General features: G+C 51.9%; 1 protein-coding gene across 1 annotated transcript in view; it reads right to left on the bottom strand.

Moving 5' to 3' along the window:
* The window catches only part of DSCAML1 (DS cell adhesion molecule like 1), a 314,095-nt gene extending 304,771 nt beyond the window's left edge, over nt 1-9,324 (bottom strand). The window contains exon 1 of the mRNA XM_072954182.1: nt 9,146-9,324. Coding sequence (XP_072810283.1) covers nt 9,146-9,191 — 46 coding nt within the window. The 5' untranslated portion in view covers nt 9,192-9,324. The remainder of the gene's footprint in view (nt 1-9,145) is intronic.
* Nucleotides 9,325-17,111: the final 7,787 nt, after the last annotated feature.

Below are 17,111 nucleotides of genomic sequence, written 5' to 3'. Positions count from 1 at the left end.
CTTAATTTGGCGATCAAGTTAATAAAGTAATAGTGGTGTGATCAATACGCAGAGCATCTCACCACACTGCTGCGGCTCCCAGGCCTCACACAGAGCTGTTGTTGTTTTAAGGCAGATGTGGCCCGGTGAGCTTTCTTAATTTGCAAGGTTGATTACTCCACCGCATTTCCACACAAAGGTTTTCATAAAAGAGATATATTAATTGTCTTCAGTCTGATCTTATTCCACAGTTGGAAAAACCGGGTCTGGAAAGGATCAACTAGTGGGGCCTCAGCTCAACACCTATGTACATCCAAAACTCAGGTGAGGACCAGGGAGACAGGGTCTGGCCCCTCCACCAGAAAACCCCCTTATGGTGTGCTCACATCTGGGAGATAATCTGAGTCTAGACCGGGAGGAGGAGAAGGGCCAGTCTACCCAGACAGCATCCGAACATCTACGGGCAACCAGAATTGGTATTTCCTTGGGACAGGGTGGAGCAGCTGGGACCAAGTCCCATAGCTTCAGTCCCCAGACCCGGCAAAACTAATTTACCTCTATCCTCACCATCATCAAGGCCACCATTTCTTTTTAGCATTTATTCCATGCCAGCCACTGGAAGAAGTCCTTTTCTCACATTACAGCGCATTTAATCTTTACAACAACCCTCTAATGTAGCTATTGCCCAAGACCCCATTTTACAGATAAGAAAACAGGATCTTCAAGAAATCAGGTAATTTCCTAGGTGGTACAGCCAGGGCTGGCAGGGCAGCATTTCAAACCCGGGTTTCCCTTATTCTGGCTGCGTTTCTCAACAGAAAGACTGCACTTTATTCTCAGACTGCCTCCAAGATGTGATCGTCCTATAAGCGGTTTCTGAAGAAGGAGAGCATTTTTAGGGATGACAGTTCCAAGTTATTTGGGACTGCCCTAGGCATCAGGCATTTCATCCCTAGTCATCGCTTCCTGCCCCCTACTAAATCCTCCCTACCCTAGTCATTCAAATAACCCAAAATTATATCCCCTCAACTTCCAAACAGCCCTAAGGAAGCAGTACCACCCCAATGAGAAGCACTGCTCCAGTGCCTCAGTGTCCACCTCTATCCATCAGAAACATGGGTTTTTTTTTTTTAAGATTCTTAGCGCAAACATAGTTCCCGTACCCAGCAACCTATGTGATCCAGTAAAGATCAGTCATCTTTCAACCTACAAGGCCTCTCACCATCAGCTCCAGGAGAAGTTATGAGCAACAGCTGACAGTCAAACAGACTCTTTAATCTTCCAGTCCCTTCTAGACAGGGCCTGTCAAAGGAAGGCCCCTTATGGCCAGAAAGGTCTTTCTTGGGAGTTGGCTCAGACAGTACAGTTGTCCCCAGAGATTCCCAGATTTAGATTGTTCACGCTTGAGGGACTTAAGAGATTATTTTGTCCAATCTCCTCCATTCACAGATGGGGAGAGTGAGGCCTACAGAGGTAGAGTCATTCACCCCAGGTGCACAGCTGGCCAACGTCCTGGGTGGACGAGACCCGTGTCTCCACTGCTCCTGCAGTTCTGGCCACTCCACTCTCAGAACCCAGCAACCCAGGCACGGAGAGGCATCATGGAGAAACAAAATGATGTCATATGAAGGAGCACAAGAGGAACCAGCTGCTGGCTGCCTGGAGGAGAGGGCTGAGAGGGGCAGGACACCTCTCTGTAAGTGGTCAAAGTGTTGTCAAGTGGAAGAGGGTTTCACCTGGATCCATGCAGCCTCAAAGTAGAACCAGAACCAGTGAGGAGAAGGTACAGGACCAGGACAGATTCTGAGGATGAGCTCTGTAACAGTCAGAGCTGCGTGACCAGGGGTGCGCCGCCTGGAAAGGAAGGAGTTTCCTCTGGCTGGAAGCACGGGAGCAGAGGAAGAGCAATGCTGCTGGGAATGAGCAGCGCAGAGGGGATCAGGTAGCCGAACAGGGGACAGATCCCACGTCCCTGAAGGTGTCTTCCAACCCGGAAGACTTAAAAAAAATTTTTGTACTGAAGTGTAGTTGGTTGACAATGTGCACAGCAAAAGAGCTTCAGTTCTACATATACACACACATATATTTTCTTTTCAGATTCTTTTCTATGTTATTATAAGAAATTGAATATAGTTCCCTGTGCCATACAGTAGGTCATTGTTGTTTATCTGTTTTATATATAGTAGTGTGTATCTGTTAATCCCAAACTCCTAATTTATCCCTCCCCTGCTCTTTCCCCTTTAGTAACCATAGTTTGGCTTCCTTGTCAAATGCTGCTTTCCTGTGGCTGAGTCTGTTTTTGACAACCTGAAAAGACTTTTACCTGTGTCAGCCACATCCCTCAAAGCAGGTTCCCCAGCCCCATGGCTCTGGGACGCCACCCCAGGTACAGGGTGTCCATGACCCTGACTCAGATGGGTTCTCAGGGTCTGGATGCCAGCAACTGCTGTGACCTCAAACAAGGTCACTCAAGGTGGGACCCTGTTTCTACTGCTCTTCCCATGAAAGACTGTGGGTTCCCAGCAGGGAGAACACCCTCAGGGGAGAGTATCCAGAGGACTGTGGAATAAAGTCGCATCTCAGGACCTGGGAGCGAGCAGAGGTAAGCTCTCCCCACACCCCCTGGGCACTGGGGCCACAGGGAATCTGTCAAGTCTGCTCCATGAAGACTGTTGCCAGCCTGCCGGTGCCTCATCAGCGGTTCCTCATGTTGATGAAAAGCAAAGGCTAGGAAAATTCTCCAAATGTGGGGGGCCCAGGGAGGGGGAGCCAGCCACACACAGCTGTGAGCCCTCCGTTGTTCCTGTATGATGAAATGACAGTAATTAGACCTCACATTTCAGTGGAGCATTTAAAAGGCTAAAACCGGTTTGCTGTGGTTTGTACATGTGTGTTTATATGTTGCCCTCTTCAGTGTACAAAGCGCTGTCACACGCTGTCCAGTTGTACGGCCTTCACCCTTCTTGTGCACATGCAACAACAATCGCCCTGGGGGACAGTCAGGACAGGGGTTATTTGCCCATTTTACAGATTAGGAAACAGAGGCACATGAACTATTACGTCATTTGTCTGATTTAGACAGGCTGAGCTTTGTTTCTAGGTCCATGGACAATGCTTCCTCAAGCACACAGATACACACACATACATACACAGAGTTTAACGGATATGCAACTAGCATTTGAATAACTGTTCCCAATGAAGATGGTGACCTTGGAAACTGTCAATGCTGGCGTCAAGAAGAGCAGGGACATGGGGATGTGGGGCAGGGTGGGTGGCGGAACGGATGAAGGGATAGCAGCTGGATGGCAGGGGCGGTGCCCAAGGCTAATGCTATTCACGCTAAAGCAGCGCGGGACAAACATCTGTTAAACAGGGCACACAGGCTGTTGTGCCACAGCCTCCCCCACACTCACAGAACCACAGGCCACAACCTGCCATGAGCAGCACTTGACCTCTGGGTCAAATGCTGCTTTCCTGTGGCTGATTGGGTTATGGAGGTTAGAGGGGTCTGGGGACCCCCAAGGTCATGGGCCTTCAAGGATGTTCTCTATACACAAAACTACCTGAAAAACCTCAAAGTTCATCCTAGCAGGGAAAGACAGAGAGATCCATCCAGCTACAAGGTATGGGGGCTCACCCTGTGAAGCCCATTTACATAGGTTCATGGCGTTACACCCAGGATTGCTCCTACTCTGTCCAAGCGTGGTAGAGATTTACCAACCAACCCCCGCCTGCCTTTGGCAGGTATGAGACTGGCCTTTGCCTCACCCTCAGATCCAAGTCTGGAGCCAACCTGTGCCTTCACCTTTTCCACGTATGCCACCAGCTATGACTGGGGGAAGGGAGGGTGCTGAGCCCTCTAGGGGCACCGAAGTGCCTGCATGGCCCCAGCTGTCTGGCAAAGGATGTCCCTCAGACTACCCAGGCAGGTGACAGAAGCAAACAGTGATGTCTCCTGCCCTGGCCACCGCCATTCTTTCTTATTGCTACAAAGTCTAAGTCACTTGGCTTGGCCAAAACTGTGGCTCATTAACACGACGCCTCGGGACAGAATCTGATGATCTGTTTTGGGTGGGAGCAGTGCAGAAAAAAAGAAAGAGGTCTTATGTTTATTGAGAACCAGTTATGTTCTAGTTACTTTATATGCATTATCTCTCCTTTAATCCCATTTCACAGCTGGAGATAGTGGGGCTCAGAGAGGCCCAAGGTCACACACTGAGTAAGTGCACAACCAGGATGTAAATGACAGGTGTGCCTTGACTCAGAATGTCTGCCACACCAATGAGTTGCAATCTTTTTCATTTTTCCTCACAATTTCAAAACTTGGTTGGAAGAACTGAAGGAGGAGGCTTGAAGCTCTGCCCACTGGCCCTCTCCATCTCTCCCTCCAGCCATCCCCTGAGGTTCCACCCTGCATCCGTCAGAAACCTCTGTGCCCTCTGTCAGACCAGGGCCCTCCTGGATTATTAGATGTGCAGAAAAACACTCTGGGAGGCCTTGAAGCTGCACCTGCCAGGGTGGGATCTGCCCAGGGACCCCGGAAATGCATACAGAATCATTCCCAAAGTCACTTCCCCACTGTGGGCATCCCAGCTGGCTCCCTGGAAGGAGCACCCCAGCTGCCCCGAATTGTTTGCTCTTCAAGCATTACTCCCAACTCTTTACACACCGTCCTTCCGACCACAGTGCCTGCCTTCCCACTGCCCCACCCCCACCGTACGTGCCAGAAGCCACTTTAACAATGGTAGAATAAGAAACTGGGGGCTCTCCCTCCAGTCCTTCAGAGGCCACAACCCCCTCCCAAGCTGGATGTTGACAAAGCGAAAGGGTGAAAGAGCATTTGGCCTCCCTTGATACCCCCTTCTCATCAGCTGCTGTTTCTCCATCCACTGACCACAGCCCTAAGCTCCCCCTATTCTGGGGGTGCACTCACCAGAAGGCTAATGTTGGCCCAGATTCCCTTAGCTGATGTGCCCCTCTCTTCTTCCTGCAGCACAAGAGGGATCATCCATCCCCCCAAGTTTGGTTCGCCTTTGGGTGTCTCTGCTGCTGTCACCCATTCTGCCCCAACTGCAAGCTCAGGGGTGGCCTTGCCAGGAGAACTCAGTGCTGAGCCCCCTGTGGGCCTAGAACTCAGAGGCAAGAGAGACGCACTACCAAAAACACCATCCTTCTCCCCACTCTTACTCCACCCCCATTTCACGCAAGGGAAAAGCCACTCACTGGCTGACTGCTGCTGAGGCTGACAGCAAGATGCTCCTCACAGAGGGCAGGGCTCTTGGCCTGGCTAGGTGAGCATGCAAATCTGTATGCAAATTATATGCAAACCCAGGGCCTGCCCTTGGGTTCCTGGCACCCTGCCATCTTTCCTGCCTGTGGCTCACCCCTTTCAGGCACCTGGGTGCTGGTTAGAATCTACCGAGCTAGGGGCTGAGAAAGCTTTCCTCTTGACTGCTTCCAATGTCCCCAAGAAACATTTCCTCCAAGATCATGTGGTAGGGAAGACTCTCCCAGCCTGGCCTTCATCCCCCGAAAAAAAAGCTGGCTCAACGTCCACCCTCCCTTCAACTCATCCACAAATAAAATTATCCTTCACCAGGCTGAGCAGGGCACCAAGCAAGTCACAAGGATAGAATTCTGGAAGACCTGGAGAAGGTAAGGGGGGCTTGAGGTCTGCACCCTTCTGTCAAAGGCCAATAGCCCATGAGGTGCCCTGTGCAGACAGCCACCCTATGTCTCGGGACTCCAAGCCTGCCTGCTGGCGGGGCTTGCTTCTTCAGCAAAGCACTGCTGGACGAACCCCCCCACCCCTACCCATTTGCTTGCCCACCTCCTCTCCATTCCTCAATCTGAGAAAAATAAGCCTCTTCAGCCAGTCTCCCAGGATCTGCTCAACTTAAGAGCTGCCTTTGGGTCAACTGCTTACTTGCTTTTTGTTTCTAATTGAGCTCCCCAGTCTGCTGCAGAAATATATTCAAGGCAGCTGACTTTGATGCCCAGAAATATGAAGCATCTGAAATTATGGCAATCTCGTTCTCCCCCATGTTATTCTGCACCCAGGGCCTCTCTGCCCACCTCCCCCACCCTCCCCGGCCGCAATGCTCACTGATCCTTCAACCTGCTTCCCTTAAGTTGTGTTTGCCATTTCAAGATTTTAAGAACACATTCCCCGAGTACCCCCCCACACCTTTTAATTAGACACTGAACAGAGTGTTAGAGATTTTCTTAATGGATTGAAGAAGGCTTTTAATTTGGTCTTCTCAAGAGAGAACCATGAGTCCCCATCCGAGAGGTTGGGGTGGGAAATGAAAAAAAAATCAATGCAACCCATTATTTTGGCTTTTAGAAAACAGGAATTTTAGTGCCGGGGAAGCTTGTTCTTTTACACAGTAAAAATGCAAATGCAGGCAACACAGATGCTGGCACGCTGGCTGGAACAACGGAGACAGCCTCGCTGGGGTTCATCCGGCTGCCCAAACCTGGATTTGTTTTGGCAATAATAAGGCAGTTATTGGAGACTCGATAACCGATTATTAAAACACCTTCCCAGTTTAGTTCTGGGGAATCGGTCTGAGCTCAGGCTTCATCAAAAAAGGTATTTCGAGAGGAATGGAAATAACAGAAGCTTAAAACACATTCAATAACTGCTTAATTCCATCCAGAGGACGCTCCATCTCATTTTGTTTCCTTCGCCTCTCTCTCTCTCTGTCTCCTCCTGCTCCTCACAGATGGACGTACAAATTATTGCAAGAGGATATTGTTTTCTGTAACAGGCTCGAACACTCAAATTTACATTTTTCTTGGTGCCGCGGGGGTGACTGGCAACGGGAGAGAAAAATACACCAAACCCCATCTCCGCTGCTCTCGCCACATCGACATCTTCCCCCAGCCGCCTCCGCCACCCCCACCCCCACGCCACCCCAAGGAGAACAGGCCCTGGGGACCAGCCTGGCACCTAAGACCCAATTAAGGCACGAAGGCAAAGAAAGGCCTGTCTGGCAAATCGCCCTGGCGCCCAACGCAGACGCTGGAGCCTCTGAATGGCAGGGACGCCAGGGATCTGCAGACCTAAAGGCCACTTAGGTGCCGCCTCACCTGGCACCTGCAGCCTCCCACCGGCCCAAGGCCAGGGTGACTTCCTCCTCCCCTCGGAAAGGATTTGGCCCCTCAGGCTCTCCAGCGGCCTTCTGGGTCTTTCTTCACCCCCACCCCTACCCGCCCCTTCCCTATCAGATGGCTTGGGCTTTATTTATTAATGCCCGGCTTCTGGAAGGGGGTGGGGAGAGTCCAGCAGGTATTTGCTAAGGGGCCTCCACGCCTGGGGATGGGCTGCTCCCAGAGAAGTCTGCAGAAAGGGGGCGGGGGTGTAGAGTGGACAAAGCTGGGCAAGAGTGTGGCAGCAGCTCTGGCCTGTGCTCTCTCCCCTGACAAACCCGAAAGGGGTGGTGGTTGGAGAGAGAACCATCCAGAGAGAAAGCTGCCGCTCCTCACCTTATGTATTTTTAATATTAATGTAATTAAAGCTGCGAGCGGAGCCAGCCTGTGGGGGCGGAGGGAGGCAGGAAGAGCCTGGGGAGAGGGAGACTTTGGGGGGTGGGGGTCCGCAGTTGAACCGGAGACAGGCTTCTTGCTCCGCTGAGGTGCGGTGAGAGGTGCTTGTGTGGGAGGGCAAGGGCCTAATCGGCCTAGACCAGCCTTGGTGTGTCACCCCGTGGACCCCACTGGGTCTGAGAAATTCAACTACTTTGTCCACAATTCAGAGGCCAGCCTCGCCGCACCTCGGTCTCTAGGCAAACCCCAGCAGTATCTCGGCCTTCAGTCTGGCTTTGACCTAGCGGTATTTACAAATAAAATAAGGGTCACCCTCGTCCCCCAAAGCCGAGAGATATGGCAGTCAGCTCCGGCAGGTTGCAGACTCCAGACCCCTGGGGCGTCGTCAAGGAAAGACTGGACCCCTTCCGGAGCGCCAACCTTCCGCTAGATTGCCCTTCCCCCATCGCCTAGGGGTCAAGAGTTGCAGCCGGGCCAGGGCAGGCGCCTGGGCTAAAGAGGGAGAGGCCGTCCCTCTGGGCGCGAAGGAGAAAAGTTAGAGGGCTGAACAGGTAAAGCCGAGCTTGCACGAGCGTGTGTGCTCCGCCGCGCAAGGGCGCGGAGTTCGGCCGCTTCATCTCCCGCCATCTGCGCGCCCGGGGGGGCACGTCCTCCGCGATCTCCTGGAAGCCCGACCGCCGGGGAAGGCCTGGTCCCGACTCGGTGCCCAGGTGACTCTGGTCGGAAATGTCTGGCCGCTTCCAACCCCTAGTCCCAGCTACCTCGAGGATCAGGTGCGCAGCGCCCCAGCAGCAGGTCTGGACATGCTGGACACCTGGACCCACCCCTAGCAATGCCTTCTCTCCGAGGAAAGCGACACGCCCCCCCCCAAAACCGAAGGCTCGTCCCCATGTCCGCTGACCAGGCGCCGAAGCGGAGATCTCGCACCTTGGGGTGCGCTGCCGGAGGTGGCCAGGCGGCGCGGCGAAGCCAGGGCTAGTGCCCGGGGCAGGGGGTGAGGTGGGGCTGGGCGAAGTCGACCTCTGGGTTTGGAGAACAAACTTGCCATTCGCGGGACCCCAGGTCTCGGGACCCCCGGCTCTCTCCGCCCTCTATCCAGCCAAGGCGCGAATAAGCGCCATGCGGCGCTGTGCAGGGAGTCCAGGGCGGCTGAGGGGCGCGCGGCGGCAGAGGGGGAGTGAGCCGCGGAGTCCGCGGCCAGGTTCGGCCAGGACTCCCAGGTGAACAGTCACGGCCTGAGGAGCCCTGGACTCGGAGGGCACCCCGGGGCCCCAGCGCCACCCAGCCGCAGAAGGCGGGCCAGGGGCTGGGGGAGGGGGCCGGGCAGAACCGCGGCCCGGCACGGAGCGGGGAGATGAGGGGCTGGTTCACCACCGCCCCACCGGGCGCGCCCCAAAACCGCAGGCGCGGGTGGCTGGCCGAGCGGTCCAGGGCGGATTCTCACCTGGCCGCTCTCCGGGCGCCCGCCCCGCCCCCGCTGCTCCCCACCCCGGACCCGGCATTGGGGTCGGTCCCCCCCGGGCCCCTGGGGCCCGCGCGGCACCTCGCCTCGCCGCCAGCCGCACGCCTCCCGGCCCCGCTGCCTCCGCCGCCCTGCTGCCCGCGCGGGGCTCACCTTTGTGTAAAGAGTCCAGGAGCAGGAGTAAAGTTACCAGCCACATGCCATAAAGAGGCCCTTTTCTCCGGGGAGGTGGTCCTGTGGCCGGCCGTGCGGCAGCGCCTCTCCCCCGCTCAGCGCGCTCCCAGCCGCCCGCACTCCGCGCCCCGCTCTCTCCGCTCCTCAGCCCGGCGCTCGGCGGCGGCGGCGGCGGCGGCGGCGGCGGCTCCTCCCTCCTCGGCTCCCTGGCTCCTGTCATCCGCGGGGCTGGGCTAGGCGGCCGCGCTCCCCTCCCCCCCCGCGGCACCCCGGCTGGGGAGCGCCGCGCGAGCCCTGAGCCCGGACCGTCCCCAGCCCCGCAAGCCCGGGCACAGGGGCGGGGGCCCGGCCCTGACGGCCCTGACCGGGGTGTGCCGTCTGAGAGGCGAGAGGGTTCCCGCCACCCACCGGCTAGGAGCCTGCGGTCGGTCGCACACAGGCTTGTGTCGTACGTGTGCCAAGAGCCCGCCCTGTTCGGGCCAAGGACGCCCGGTGTCTCCTAGCCCAGTCACCTGGGGTCGATGCTTCTGACCTCTCTCGGGCTCAGTTTACCCCTTTGGAAGGCGTAGGATGGATGCTGGGAGTAAAATCTAGACTGAGACCCTCTGGTGCTGCCCCACCTCAAAGCTGCATGCCCTTCCAACCCCAAGTTACGTCTGCCAGTCTGCCACCCCAGCACTCTGTGGGAATTTTCCTCGCACTGGGCACATGATGATTAGCTAGACATTGTTTGCAATAGTTTAATGTCTGCTGTATCTCGTACATCGCATGTTCCTCCTTTATCTTCACCTACCCCCACTACCTCCACCCTACAGTTTTGTCACTATGCAGAAACTGGTTTATTCCTTATACCAATCTGCATAAAGTTGGCATGGAATTAAACTTGAGGGCTTGAGAGAAGGTATCTTTTCAGTTACAAAAGGAATGTTGAGTGCTTGCTGTGTGCCAAGCAATGGGTTAGGCACTGGGGACTGAGGCATGGCTGTCAGGACCGCTGTGAAAAGGCTGTGATGGTTGGCAAGCCCTCCTCATGTCGTAATTCCAAAACAAGGGCCTGCACAGGATCCAGAGGAGGGGTCCTTCGTAGCCCTGTGAATGGAATAAGCTAGGACTGGACCTCCTCTCCTAAAGGGTACTGGAGGCCACCTTGATGCCCCCTGGCCACTTGGCTGGGCACAATTTTGACCCAGTTCTCTTAGGTGTGCAGTGGGACTGGAGAACGGAGGAGGGAGAGAAGGAGAGAGGCTGCAATTTAGCTCCACTTGAGAGGAAGAAAATTTACTTCCCCAGAATGCCTTGCTCTGGATCAGACAGGAGAACTAGAATCCCAGGTTTTGCCAAAATATCCCTAGAGATTTTAACTAAAATTTTTAAAGTGGGAATTTACTTTTTAAAATTTGTTAAAATATACATGGTATAAAATTTACCGCTTTAACTGTTTTTAAGTGTGTTATTCTGTGGCATGTAGTACATTCACAATGTTGCACAATCATCACCACCATCCATTTCCAAAACTTTTCATCATCCAAATAGAAACTCGGGACCCATTAAACAGTAACTCCCCATTCTCCTCTCCCCGCCAGCTCCTGGTAACCACTAATCTGCTTTTCTGTCTCTACGAATTTGCCTCTTTTAGGTACTTCACATAAGTGGAGCCATGCAATATTTGTCCTTTTGTGTCTGGCTTATTTCACTTAGCATACTGTCTTCAAAGTTCATCCATGTTGTAACATGTGTCAGAATTTTATTCCTTTTCACAGATGAATAATATTCCATTGTGTGTATAGACTACATTTTGCTTATCTGTTGGTTTGTTGGTGGACACTTGGGTTGCTTCCAATTTTGGGCAATTGTGAACAAGGCTGTGATGAACATGGCTGTACAAGCATCTCTTCCAGACCCTGTTTTCAACTCTTTGAGGGGTGAAAATCGCTGGATGGTATGATAAATCTATTTTTAACTGTCTGAGGAATTGCCAGGTGCCTTGACTTTTTTTTTGCACAGTGCATTAAGAGTTTAAAGGGCTCTCACCTGTGGTTGCTCTGTGTAAAGCTCCAGAAAATATTGTGAAGGTTAGCTCCACCTTTTAACACAGGTGAGAAGAGTAAAGCTTAGCTTGCTCAAGGGCACCCAGTTTGTATCACAAGCGAGACCAGAACCTGACTCTCCTGTGAGAAGAGCTGCTTGCTGTGCCCGGCGCTGTCCCCGGAGTGGCCCAGTTCTGAGACACTAAGTCACCACTCCAAGGCAGATGCTTCTCCACGAGGTGTTTTGTCCTCTGTGAACAGAGGCACGGGGCAGATTGCAACAGGTGTTTGAGATGACCCAGCCCCCTGCTGTACAGACGAGGAAGCTGAGATCCAGAGCCAGGAGTGATGGACCCGCCTGAGGTCACGCAGGCAGTGACAGAGGCCAGCCATCTACAGTCCTCTGGCTGAGAGCTTCCCTCCCCGCCTGCAGCCTGCTAGGCTCATTCTTCCATCATGTCCCTCCCCTTCTAAAGGAGACGGTTGCTGAGAGGAATCCAGTTATTTAAAACTAAGCCTATTGACCCAGAGCACCTGGTCAGGCCATGCCTAAAATAAACTGCTAAGTCAGACAGGATGAAAGGGGCTGCTGTCTGTTGGGGGGGGTGGGCCCCGAGTGGGCCTGGGGGTGTCAGCACAGCTGCTCGTGCCCCACGTGCTGGAAGGAGAGAGGAGGACCCTCTTCTCTCCATTTACCTGCAATGCATCCTATAACCCGAGTGTCCCTTTTATGCTGCTATACCTGCAGGCCTTTGAGGGACTCCAGCACTATGTGTAGAGAGTCAGGTGTTACCTGAAGGGTGAGGTCATTCACTGTCCCCTGAAGAGGTGGCGTGGATATGGGAATTGGGGGTGGGCAGGTGAGGAGGGCAGACTCCAGACTCTCCTGCATGAGGGGGCTTTATAGTGTCATGGAGACATTAAGAGCATGGCTTTAGAATCAGTGCTGAGGTCTCAGCCCAACACTGCCACCTTCTAGCTGTGCCCCCTTGAGGAATTACTGTGGGCCAAGCCCCCGTCCCCTCACCTGTAAAGTGGGGACAGCCTCGGAGAGCTGTTATGAGGATTAAATAAGACAAGCCCTGTGGCTGGCTCGCAATAAGCCCTTTAAATACGTCTATCACTAATGTTACTGGCTTTGCTCAGAGGACCTTGACCTGTAGGCATGGGGGAGGGAACAGCTCAACAGAGGGGGTGTTGGAATGATGTCCTGTACACCACACGGCAACAAGGCCAGGAATTGGGAATCCAGGAAGAGACCACGGAAACACGGAAGGAAGGTGCACTCACTCGGACCTGGAAGAACACGGAGTGATCGTCTGCATGGAAAGGACCTGAAAACAGACAGTCCTTATGTTTTTGTATTTTCCATTTCCCAGGTTTGGTCCCTCCTTAGTATTTTGGGAAATATCTTTGAAAGTGACACTCTGGCTCAGATGTGTTCAGAAGTCCCCTCTTGACTGGAACTGTATAGGGGGAGCTAGCTTGGCAGAGTCGGCAAGAAGCCTAGCAAGGGAACCCAAGGGAAAAGCAGGCCTCCAGGGAAGACACTGGGATGCTGGTTCACCCACGCCCATGCAAAGCCTCAGGCTCTCCTCCCACAGCCGACATCTTGGAAGGGCTATTTTTTTTTATTTTGGAAAAAAAGGGATAATTTCTTCAAAGTCCCAACTTGGATGGAAGCCCTCACACCCACACACAGATAAATGCACGCCGATGTGAGAACAAACACAGTTGCCCAGGCAAACACCCATGTGCATAGGTAAACAGAAACACCAATGACAGACACACCTGTGCTCGGACGCAATCTGAATACAATCCAAACACTCTGCACTGACACCTATGCATATGCTTTCATATATTTTTTTTAAGCCTCAAATGTGTGGGATGTATTTCCAGGAGGGACACACCGTCCATTTAAACACTGATTAATTTGAATATTTTGTTGTCAGAATTCTGGGTGATGGTGTAGCCGGAAGGTGTGGGGGTGGGTATGTGTGTGTTTTACTGATGATGGCTGAAGCAGCTATATGAAGGCACTGGGAGGCGAATCCTTCCCAATTCAGGTTAATCATGGACATCTGGGGGGTAATATTTTGCCATGTTATATTAGGACTAGAGCCATCAGGAGAAAACAACAGATGTTTTTATTGTTTAACTCAAACAACAGCTTATATATTTCAGATACTTTTCTTCAAAAACCAAGGTATGTAATTATTTTAGCAAAGCTTTCTTATGTGCTCTGAAATTTTTTTTAACAAGTTCAGTATAAATACGGTTGTCATAAAAGGAATCAATACTGAACCAGGTCAATGGTAAAAACTTGACATTTGGGGTTATAGAGCTAATTCGGGATTGACCTTCATAGTACTTATTTATCGATTGGAGGAGAAAAAAAATAAGGATTTCCCTGCCTTTTTTTTTCAATTTGTAATTGATTTAATGTTATATGAAGAGTCCTGGACTGTGATTCAGAAAGCCTGGGTTCTAGTCCCATCTTTGCCACCTTAGCCAGCTGTGTGATCTGGGACAAGTCACTTTGTCTTTCAGAGCCTCAGTTTCCTCACCTACACACATTCTCTAATGCAGGCAAAGAAACAAAAATACGTATTTTCATGCACAACACTCCCGAACCAAACAAACACCAAAACCCCACACCAAATAAACCACCTTTCCTTCAAATGCACACACGTATATTTTAAACACTTCTGTCTTCTTGAGACAGGGTGAATCATTGCAGTTCCCAGACTACGATACCTATATCTGAAGGTAGTGCGGGTCATTAAATTACCCAGATGCTCCTTAAACCAAAATTCTATACATGTAGCTCAGAGGATGTCTAGGTGTGTTTCACCACTTATCCTCTCAACGTTTTGGCTTGTAGCATCGTGGTTCTAAGTCCACTGAACAAAGAGGCCAAATCCCTGAGTCCGTCCTCCCCGCCACCCAACAGATAGGTCCTTGGGGTCTCAGTGCCCTTGTTCAGGACACTGTCTCAGGACAGTTGGTCAGGGTGTGAGGGAGCCCTTTCATCAGCCATGACCTCTCTCCTGCCATCCTCTCTGCTCCCAACCCTGAAACTGCATGAAAGGCCAACCCATAGATGGTCCATGAAGCCCAAATGCCGTGGAGCTGAAGCTCTTTGCCACGTGTCTCTCTAGGGGTGGGGAGGAGAGGAATGGGGAGAGTCTAAGTAAGAAAAAAAGACAAAAATTCCCTGAATGAGGGCTAATTTTGCTGGCTCCCCAGGTCACCTTGCAGTTCTTCTGACCCACGAGCCACTCACAAATACGTTCATCAGATTATATTTAAGCATTGTCTCTCCTGGAAAGCGGATATACTATGTTTTTCACTCCTTTCTCAAGTACCAGGGCCCCTTCTCCACCTGTGTAAGCCTCCTCTTCCTGGTCAGGCACCCCCAGCTATCCTGGACCAGCCTGGACCAGCCCGGGCCAGCCCTCCTCTGGGCTCCGCTTGCCCCAGACGTCCGAGTGGCCTGTGGCTCTCATCCCTTTGTCCTGCATTGTGATTATTTACCCACACATCTGACTTGTCTCCTCTTCCAAACACTAGGCTCCAAGCACGTTCAGTCTGTACCTGCAGAGCCTAGCCTGATGCCTGCCTGCACTAGGGGGCGCTCAATGTCGATTTCACCACCAGACAAGTTTGTTCTTAAGCGTCTTAGAGGGTTGCAAGTACCTCACTGCAGCTTCACCGGTCATGCCCTCCAGAGGCATGTCCTTAAAGGGGAATCAAAGCCTTAAGCTTTGCCCTTCTCATGTGAGAGTCCCTGGCCTGGAAGGGTGCGCCAGGAGCTCCAGGAGTACTGACCTGAAGCCTCAGTCTTGGCAGATCCCTGCTCAGCCAGCATCACCAGTGTCTTCCTCGTTGTCACCATCATGCAGGGCTTTTGGGATCCAAAGACTTCACATTTGCTTTCACTTCAGATCCTCATCAAAAACAGATCAGGCCACAAGTGTTTTGTTCATTGTACAGATGAAGAAACTGAAACTCAGACAAGTTTGTGATGTGCCCAGAGGCAGATCCACCATGAAACAAACACAACTTAAGCTCCAGGGTCCTGTAGCGCCCAGATAATGTGTTCACATGGCCAAGCAGTACTAGTAATTCGGTTGACTACTGTGGATAGCCTACACTCAATTCTGACTGTTTTTCTGCTCAGTGTGCATTTGGGGTCTGGTGTACATTTGGGGATGTGACTCAGGATCCCCCAAAGCGAGTGAGAGAGGAATTCATTTGATTTGGGATTGGCGAGATATACTTCTGGGCACCAGTACATGGCCATCCCAGGGTAGGGAACGGCTGCAGGAATACGACCACCCACTGGGCCAGCTCACTTGGCTTTGTGACATAAAGCTGCAAGGCCAGGAGTTGTATCACAACATGATTATGGCCTGAGGTGCCTACACTCAGAGATGTGTGTTTAGTGGAAGAGAAACCAGGTTGAAAAGGTATTGAGCCAAAACCTCGTCTGTAAAATTGTGAGCAGAAGAAATGCTAAAAAATAAGAATTAAAAGGCATTATAAGGGTGGGAAGGGATAGACTGGGATTTCAAAATTGTAGAATAGATAAACAAGATTACACTGTATAGCACAGGGAAATATACACAAAATGTTATGATAAATCACAGAGAAAAAAATGTGACAATGAGTGTGTACATGTCCATGAATGACTGAAAAATTGTGCTGAACATGCTGAACACTGGAATTTGACACAACACTGTAAAATGATTATGAATCAATAAAAAATGTAAAAAAAAGGCATTATAGAGGTGTGTCAGTCAGCAACTTAACACAAATATCATGTTATTTTTCCAGATTTTGTGATGTTTGTGGTATTTGTCCATTTTTTTTCAGAATTTGTAATTTGCAGCCATTTCTCTTTAGCATTCTAAATGATCACGTTTGTACCTAATTTTGTATTCATCATTGTGTATTGTTTTCCTTAATGAGGTCCCTCCAAACGGTCTAAGCTTCAGGTCCTACAAAACCTGAGTCCATCTCAGGGATGTATCTTGGCTCACACCGTGGAGGCAGAGCTGAACCAGGAACCAGGTTTTCTGGATTCTGGCCCAGGGCTGTTCCCACCACAGTCCCTTGCCTCAGAGATGTCAGACAGCAGGTTTGTATAGTGCCACACACACAGTGCCCGGTGACGTGGAGATCAAAACCTGGGAGGTGATGGAAGTGGCCTTGATTTGGATGATGAAAGTCCTCTTCTTAGGAAACCTGGCCATTTCACCACAGGCCTGACTGGTCAGTCCACAAACCGGAGGATCTCAAGGGTGGACGACAGCTTAATGCTGCCCAAGTCCCCTTACCTCTCTGTGGGACCACACCCATCCCATCACTGGGAGGGGGCCACCAGCATGAAAGACTGAGTTGTCCCTCAAAGCCCAAGGGTCATGGAAGACACCAGGAAGCCCCTCCTGCCACGGTGAGCAGGGAAAATCCACCTGCGATGGGGTGGTGGGGTGAGGGGCAAAGTCACAGAGCCAGGGTGCCGTTGCTGTGGGTGGAACATTATTTGGAAACAAAACAGGAAACAGACATTGTGTGGGGACAGCAGGCAAAACCAGCCCAAAAGCCACAGATGCAGCAAGGGGGCTGGCTCACCTCACCGGTCCCATCTCACACCCATGGGCTATCTCTATACCCTGAACAGATGCTGACGCAGTCACTGGTTAATGCTTCCAGGACAAGGGGCTCCCAACCCACACAGACGTTCATCCTAATTTTACTATCTGCGGTCAGGCACACACTCTTTTCTTTACTGTACCCAATCTGCCTTAGCCCTCTGGAGCTCACAGGATCTGCCAGATGACAGCTTTTCAAATATTTGAGAACAGCCACCACAGCGCCCCACCCCCCTGGCACAGCCACCACAGCGCCCCACC

The sequence above is a fragment of the Vicugna pacos genome, chromosome 33, assembly GCF_048564905.1.
Source record: "Vicugna pacos chromosome 33, VicPac4, whole genome shotgun sequence".
Lineage (NCBI taxonomy): Eukaryota > Metazoa > Chordata > Mammalia > Artiodactyla > Camelidae > Vicugna > Vicugna pacos.
Note: the sequence above shows the minus strand (reverse complement) of the source record. Positions and strands in the feature narration are given on the sequence as shown.